Source organism: Aplysia californica, unplaced genomic scaffold (assembly GCF_000002075.1).
Source record: "Aplysia californica isolate F4 #8 unplaced genomic scaffold, AplCal3.0 scaffold00052, whole genome shotgun sequence".
In the NCBI taxonomy this organism is placed as follows: domain Eukaryota; kingdom Metazoa; phylum Mollusca; class Gastropoda; order Aplysiida; family Aplysiidae; genus Aplysia; species Aplysia californica.
The window spans coordinates 495,201-503,531 of record NW_004797322.1 but is presented as its reverse complement, the minus strand read 5'-3'; the positions used below and the strand labels follow the sequence as shown (position 1 = coordinate 503,531).

The 8,331-nt window shown below is 36.8% G+C and overlaps 1 protein-coding gene across 1 annotated transcript in view; it reads left to right on the top strand.

The window, feature by feature from the left end:
- The window catches only part of LOC118477258, a 19,120-nt gene extending 10,871 nt beyond the window's left edge, over positions 1 to 8,249 (top strand). The window contains exons 6-10 of the mRNA XM_035968335.1: positions 306 to 344; positions 2,111 to 2,239; positions 3,897 to 3,994; positions 4,576 to 4,634; positions 7,498 to 8,249. Coding sequence (XP_035824228.1) covers positions 306 to 344; positions 2,111 to 2,239; positions 3,897 to 3,994; positions 4,576 to 4,634; positions 7,498 to 7,525 — 353 coding nt within the window. The 3' untranslated portion in view covers positions 7,526 to 8,249. The remainder of the gene's footprint in view (positions 1 to 305; positions 345 to 2,110; positions 2,240 to 3,896; positions 3,995 to 4,575; positions 4,635 to 7,497) is intronic.
- The last annotated feature ends 82 nt before the right edge of the window (positions 8,250 to 8,331 follow it).

Here is an 8,331-nt window from a genome sequence, read left to right as displayed (position 1 = left end):
ACACACACACACACACACACACACACACACACACGCACACACACCACACACGCACATGCACATGCACGCACACACACATGCACACACACACACTCGCTCACACTCACTCAGACAAGCATCATACCAAAAACTCCCACACGCACCCATGCACATGTTGAGAGGGCTTGTACAAGTACTGACTGAAAAGTAAGGAGAATGTGAGTTTATAGATTGCGGAGGCTAAAATGCATTAATGTTTGAGAAGCTATGAGTTATGATATATATATAATATTTTTATTCCCTTCTTGTTTGTTTTTCTCCCACAGACCTAATAGGCTGTGCCCCGGGTACATATGAAACGGAAGGTATGTAATGAAGCCAATAGCAATGAAGATTATGTTATTAGCCGTTATTGATGTAGGTGTTTTTACCTTTCCAATGACACAATTTGGATCTTTTGGAGGCGGGCTTCGAATTCCTACCAGGACCAATCGGGGCCGAGAGGGATACAACATCTCCACAGAATCACCAAGATTCTTCAAAATAATTTTTTTTTAAATTAAAAAGAAAATTATTTTTAAAAGTCCCCACATGGGAATAGTACTCAGGTCTTCTATGTGCGACGGCGAAGCTCCAGACTGCTGCACCACAGCTGCGGATGCAATGAAAACAACATAGGTGACAATTTGTACTAATACTCATAGTAATGACGGTGTGTAAAAGTCAGGTGTAATCTAAGCAATTAGAAGTTACCTGTAGGGGACCTAATAATGAAGGTGTATAATGAGATCTTAAGTAATGAAGGTATGCTATGAGATCTGTAGTAACGAAGGTGTAAAATGAGAAGTGAAGATAGGTAGTGAGATGTAATGAAAAAAATTAGAGAAATAAAGGTATGTGGTGCAATCTATAGTAATGAAAATAATTATAAATGATATCTATAGTGCCGGTAATGATAATACATATTGAGATTAACAATGATGAAGAAATGTCTTCACTGCACTTGTAATTAGATTTATTGTACAGTGGTTTTGAATTGTAATGAGATCTACGTTCTACAGAAAAATGGATGAAAATGTTGTCCTTGAGCAGCTTCGTTGACCACTTACTAGTGAACAATCTGTTACAGTCATTTCAGTCTGCCAATGTGTTAACCACAGCACAGGAACAGCATTCCTTAAATCACAGATGACATGCTTGTTGACCTTGATTTAAGAAAGTTGTTTTCGTGAGCCTTTAGATCTCTCAACTGCCTTTAGATCTCTCTATAGCTATAGATAAAATTGAATATCAGATTTTAGTGAAGTGATTGGAAGTTGGAAGTTTCTTTTGGAATAAATGTGACTACCCATAGCTGATTTTCTTATTACTTATCAAAATGATACCCATCTGCTGTCATTTACAAGCATAAGTCATTACACTTTCCTCTTCATATGTATGGGCTCCCCCAGGTCCAATTTGGTTTACCATTAATGATTATGTTCAACTACTTGTCAAGGAAAGAATATGATCCAACCTTTGTAGGGTCACCTGGAGTTTTTTGTTTTTTTTAAACAGAAACGTCTAGATTTTAAGTTAGAACACACTGCATGCTTTTTATATGTGCTACCTCTGTGTATACTTTGTAAAGAGCAAGGGGTCCTGCTTTAGAATCGGGGTTAAGCACTAGAGGTCTATAGATGCCATATATTAATCATTTTTCTATAAGCAAAAGTATGCAGTGAGACCTTTAGTATTGAAGGTGTATAATGAGACCCACGATACCAAACGTGTATGATGAGAAAAAGGATGCCAAATATATGTAATGAAACATTTAAGACAAGATGAGGTGAAACAGTTGAATTGTATTATGGATATTAATTGAACTGATGTTGTGTTGATACATGGGACAAGCTGACGATACAATATGATTTGATGCGAGGTGATGTGACTTTATGAGATGTGTAAGCCTACTGATGTCTCGTATTGTGTGAGTGAAATGCTGTGGTGCTATGAAAAGGGATAAAATGGTTAAAAATAATGTTATGAGATGTGATGATAATATGAAGACACAACGACATATGACAAAGTCAGATTAAAGGGGTTGAGATGCAATTATAAACCTGCCTTCATGTTTCTCAATTTCTTTCAGTGGGTATTGGCTGCAGGTCATGTCCTGTGGGTACCTACCAAAGTATTTACGGGCAGACAGACTGTGAGCCTTGCCCTGGGGACCTGTTCACTCTTGGTCCGAGAGCTACAGACATGACACAGTGCATTGGTGAGTTCTACAATCCTACTTTATTTACAAGGCCCCTCACTCCATGACCATCTCCCAAGAAACACAATCGGAAACAGAGATCTATAGTAATTTAGTTTGATCTGTTAAGACCTTTTTACGCCGTGTGCTCTTGTCTTTGCACGCAACACTGAATATATATTATATTATAGTTTTAGTCCCATCCACCATCATCTCGTGTCTCAGTGCAGGCACGATAATTGATATATCTCGAAGGATCTTTGGAACAAAATGCAGGCTAAATTGAAACATTTATAATGTATTAAATGATTAAATGTACTCAAAGCAGTCTGGAACCTATCCAAACTAAGAGTTTTGGGTATTGCCATCAATTAACAATAACATCTATATATACAAATCACAAACAGATAGCTTGCTTATTGATTTTGATCCATCTGAATGTTTGATCATTCAAACTGACCATGATTCCTCTGCAGTAATGCAGTGTACAATTTAAAGCTGCATTATATAGATGTTTTGTCTCTCACAGGTGAATGCCGCATCTACCACTACATGTGGAGACTTTTGAGTCCAATATGATATGGGCTTCCCAATTTTACATTGTGTTTTGGAGATTTTCTTTTATGAAGCAATGAATCCAACTGTGTTTGTAGGCTACTTTTGTCTTGAGAAACTTCTCTGGCCCACATATTCAATGTTATTCCCTTGTGTTTTCTAGGTACATGTGTATTTGTTGTCAATAGAATTTATTGGTCTTCACAATTGTGCTTTTTGATAAGGCTTCTATCGTTTGTAAAATATCTTGCACAATGTGTCCTGGAGAGTTACATGTAGTTTTGTCTCTAGGTTGTCTTGTTTCTTGTTTAACTCCTACTGTGGCAATATGTTGAAATTAGGTGCTTGTCAAAATACAAAATTCGAAGAAACCAGTATTTTTTTTCCACCCATGGAGCAATTTTTATCCTTTTTTTGGGGGGGGGGTTGACACATTTTATGTTTATTTAAAAACAAATTCTTCTTTGGATTCTACTGAAAAATGTTGACAAGAGGCACAATTAATGTAAATTTGCATTCTGCAGGGACTCATAAGATGTGACACAAGACGACCCCCCACCTCTTTCAATCGCAAATATCTCGACTTCTATTCAAGATGGATGGATATTTTTAAATAAAAAACAAAACAGATGAACAAGCTTTAAGATTATATGAATAACTATATATACCCAGATATTGATAGGTGTCTGACTCCACTGTGTCTTGACATGAATTTTGCTTTCAGAAAAACTGCTTGAACTTTATTCGCTAGTCTTTATTATAACTTTTTGAACGACTGTTGTGAGCGATGTTGGTCAGTCAAAAGGTGTAAATAATTATGCCAATATAATGGAATTTCCTGCATTGAAAACATTCAAGGAATTGTGAACTCAAATGAGAATATATCAACTCTACTTTGAAGTTGACCACCTCTAGCAGGAAAAGGTCATGGTTGTGATATAAGCCTACATGGTAGTACATGTCTGTATGGTGGGAAACACAACTTTAAATTAAGAACTATAGGACACAGTCCACACATACTTGTACCTACTTACATTTATTTTTTAATGTATATACACATAATTCTTCTTTTCTTTTTTTTTCATGGACATTTCCCTCATTATTCTCTTATTCTGGTTTTCAGAAATTCCCCCAGAAAAGCGAATCTATTTCCGACTTACAGTTGAAATGGAGTACAATGAAATGTTAGAAGATGAAGTAACAGAAGCGTCCTATAACATAGTGAGTTGAGTTTGTGTAGTGTGTATTTTATGTTGTGACTGCATTTGGTCCGTGTGTGTATGTTAACTTTTAAACACAAGGGCAAATAGCATTATGCTCTTTATCGGATTTTTTAGAAAAACATAAAAGGAGAGAGAGAGAAGGAGAGAGAGAGAGAGAGAGAGAGAGAGAGAGAGAGAGAGAGAGAGAGAGAGAGAGAGAGAGAGAGAGAGAGAGAGAGAGAGAGAGAGAGACGGAGACAGAGAGAGAGAGAGAGACAGAGACAGAGAGACAAGAGACACTGAGAGGGAGCAAGAGAGAGAGAGGGGGGGAGAGAATCGGAGATAGAGACACAAGAGATGCAGAGAGAAAGAGAGAGGGAGACTGAGAGAGAGGGAGACTGAGAGAGAGGGGGAGAGAGTGACAGAGTGACAGAACAAGAGAGAGACAAACAGAAAGAAGGCAGAGATAGAGAGACCATCTACATTGTAGCTTTGTTTTGACATTATTTCTGGTAACTTATATCTTTGTTTTCCTGCACTATAATATTGTCTTTTCTTACCATGTTTCTGTTTCTTTTTAAGTATTCAATAATTTTTCAGATTCGCATGAGCCTTCCTAGGGTTTGGCGGTTCTTGGGCTTCCAGTCTCACAGCTACCAGTAAGTTCGACATTTCATAATATACGTATTGTAATCCATGGTGTATGCAGAAGTAGGAGGAATTATCTTTTCAGGATTGTTTTAAGCTGATGGAAATGGTATTGTGGCAGATTGCGCTTTGCATTTGTTTTGATCCAACTCAGCTGTTTCACATGAAACTCTCAGGCAAAAATGATGAAAGTGATAATAGTAATGAGAGCATTTGTATCCCGCCTTTCCCCACAACATAGGCCCAAGGCGTACATAGGATATTAAAAACGCATTCATACTAACACCATACAAATTCATCACGTGCGCACTTTTTGACTGCAACATTCTTTCAGACAATAAAATATGCTCATACAAAAGGGCAATTAAGGTGCTGTCCATTAATTAAAATATTTCTTAAATAGATGTGTTTTGAGTCCGCTTTTGAAGATATCAAGTTTTATTCCGCTTCTCAAATCATGAGGGAGAGTGTTCCAAACTGTTGGCCCAGAAAAAGAAAAAGCTCTCTCACCTTATTTCTTCAGTGACACACGAGGTGTTGAAATTAGTCTAGAGCCACTGGATCTTAGTTCACATGATGGTGTGTATGGTACAATGAGTTCTTGAATGTATGTGGGAGACTGGTTAGTTTGACCTTTGAAGCATAGTAGGGCTAACTTATATTCAATTCTCGCTTTCAGTTGAAGCCAATGGAGCTCTTTAAGTAGGGGAGTCACATGATGGCGTTTTGATTGCTTTAATACTAGCCTGGCAGCATTGTTTTGAATGCGTTGGAGTTTCGCAATTTTTTCTTCGGGTAGGCCAGCGAACAGTGAATTGCAATAATCAATGCGTGACAAAATGAAGGCAAACACTAGTTTTTTGGTGGCATCAGTGCTAAGAAATTTCCTCATGTGAGAAATTTTTCTCATTTCTAAGTATGAAATTTTACATAGATGGTTAAGTTGGGTCTCCATGGACAAGTCTTTGTCTATATGTACTCCAAGATTTTTTGCTTTGTTTGAAAAAGCGACAGTACCTTTGCCAATGGTGAGACATTCTACATCAAGAGCATTTATCTTTGGTATTTGGTCACACAACTGCAGCATTCAAACACTATCACCTAAGACCCTGCACTATGGTCTAGTGTACGATCTTTGTTTTCACATGCTTCATAGTAGTAGGTGTACCAGTACTTGGTTAAAACGTTTTTTAATACCCAAGTGCTCGCTCGAGTCCAAAACTCTGAGTACTTATTCTTACTTTTTTCATCCAGTGAGAGGCTTTTAGTAGAAACCAAAGAGGTAAAGCTCTTTGGTAGAAACCAAGATTTTTGCAATTTTTCATTGTTTTTCATTTATTACTGCATTGTACATTTTGTCATTGTCTTTTTCTTTTTTTTCTTTGCTCACTATTCTAATCATCTCAATCATTTCAATGTATTTGTTTGCTTTTTTCATTTTAAAATTTTGTTATTTCTTTATTATTGTTGTCATTAATTAATTGGAACAATTTAGTTAAGGCATCAACAAATTATAACACATTGAGCCTGTTTTCAGGATTTGTATACTCGACTATTCAGGTTCTTGAGTACTCACTCAAGTATTTCATAATAACTCGACTCATACTCAAGTCGAAAATATTGAACTCGAGCTCCCCTCTATTTCATATTATCTTGTATTGGGCCTTATTTCTCTCATTCTGCCTGACTCTACACACTTCCTGGGACCCAGACGGTCCTTCTTTTAAAAAGATTTTCCTGTGCTAAACACGACGTTGAACTAAAATACACCAATGATCATGGTCATACTGATCATAAGACAAGTGTTTTGTAGCGGATGTGTCATGCTGGTAAAGTCAGCAGTGTCATTTTCTGTGTCAGGTTGTGTCTCTCTGTGGCAGATTGGTAAATAAGCCTACTATAGTTTGTTTTTTATTGTTGTAAATTAACGTTTCTCACATGGCCCGTTTTCCTTTATTTCCAATATAAATAGATACAACCAGGTATTCTGAGTTAATAGAAACCACTTTAAAGGTACCGTGCAAGATAATCTTGGTCTTGTAATGTAGATCTTTTCATGCGCCCATCAACACAATTTAGATATTCAGGAAGCAGGCTTCGAACTTGGATGTCATTGTCATGGCCAACCTGGGCTGAGAGGGATACAACATCAGCAGAAAGATGGAGAACTCTGTAGAAGTCTCCCCACTAGCGAATTGAACTTGTGTCTCCAGCGTCTGGTAGTGGAGTGCTAAACCCACAACAATACAGACACTTGTCAAGATTTTCTACGGCCAAAAGCTTGTTCCACTAGAGATGATGTTGTATATAAAAGAATATGTTTCCTTTCAAAGGATTTTACAAAAAAATAGGAAAAAGTAAGGTTGAATGATGGACTTTTTTAAAACCTAAAAAAACACTGTTTCAATATACGATTCTAGTTGGATATGTTTTATTCTAGGACATTTCTGTTTTAAGGCTTGCCATAAATTACCTAATGACAGTCGATCATCGGCCTCTGAAATAACCATAGTATTTTTATTTTGGCTAAAACAGCACCTGGACATGGATGGCTGGTGCCTCTATAAATAAATCATTGATGGTCAGTATTTTTATAATAATAAATAATAGATAGATAGCATTGGTATAGCGCAAAACCCTGCTCAACAGCAGGCTCTATCCGCTTCACAATCTATACTATTACCCCAGCAGACCTGAGAGCATTCTGAAACAACTTCAACTTCCTGGGAAGCATACAGTGCAAGTGACCTTTTATAGGGTTATTATACCAATTTCATAAACAACGCCTGAGTCAATTGATGCGATTTTTTTTTCTTTTTATGAAATAGTGAGCAGATGAAGACTAATTTATTTTATTAACCCTGTATATTGCAGTGACGATGGAGGTGTCTCAGAAAGGTGAGCTTGTACTTTAAACTGTATCGGGAATTGACAACAACAATAGAGGGGTGTTGTAATATGCATATATAGCCCAAATAAACAAACTCGTTAGATTTCTTTCTAAATGATCCTGATGTTAGCTAAAATTTTGAAAGCTGAGTGTTTATGCCAACAAAGAATATGTTTTTTATATTTCATAATCCGTATCTTTTAGGAAAGATTTCACATTACCAATAACATAGAAGGGGAGGGGTTGAAGTGTTACAAGTAATTCGTCTCCCGAATTATTCGATGGCTTACATTTTTTTCTGGTAAGGAAAACATTTCTTTTTTTTTTCTGTGTTGGTGATGAGAAAATAGATTTTTGCAATATTTTTTAAAGAATTATTATTCTTTTTTTATCTCTTCCTCTGTCATCTCAACTCAACTCACCCACTTACCTCTCCGCACCTCAGTTCACTACCAAGCGAGAATTTAACTCTTTGCGTCGGCAATTATTTTCCTCTAACCTTCCCTAAACGCCGGAATTAATTTTTCCTGAGGTGCCTATTACAATAGGGTACCTTGTTCAAATTGATTCTGTTGCCATATTTTTTCAATAAAAGTATATATATTTGATATTACTGGAAAGGTAATTGAATAAGCTATCACGATCGATGGGTTGCATGTTTTTTGTGTTATTATGTAAGAGCAGTTACGTAACAAAGGGGATAGTATCTGAAAAAATAATTAAATTGGCGAGTTTTATCCAGCTTGCTGTCCCGTCTGTCCTCTTTATCCTTCTCACCTAAAATCTCCCATATCACTTCACCCTCATATCCCCCCCCC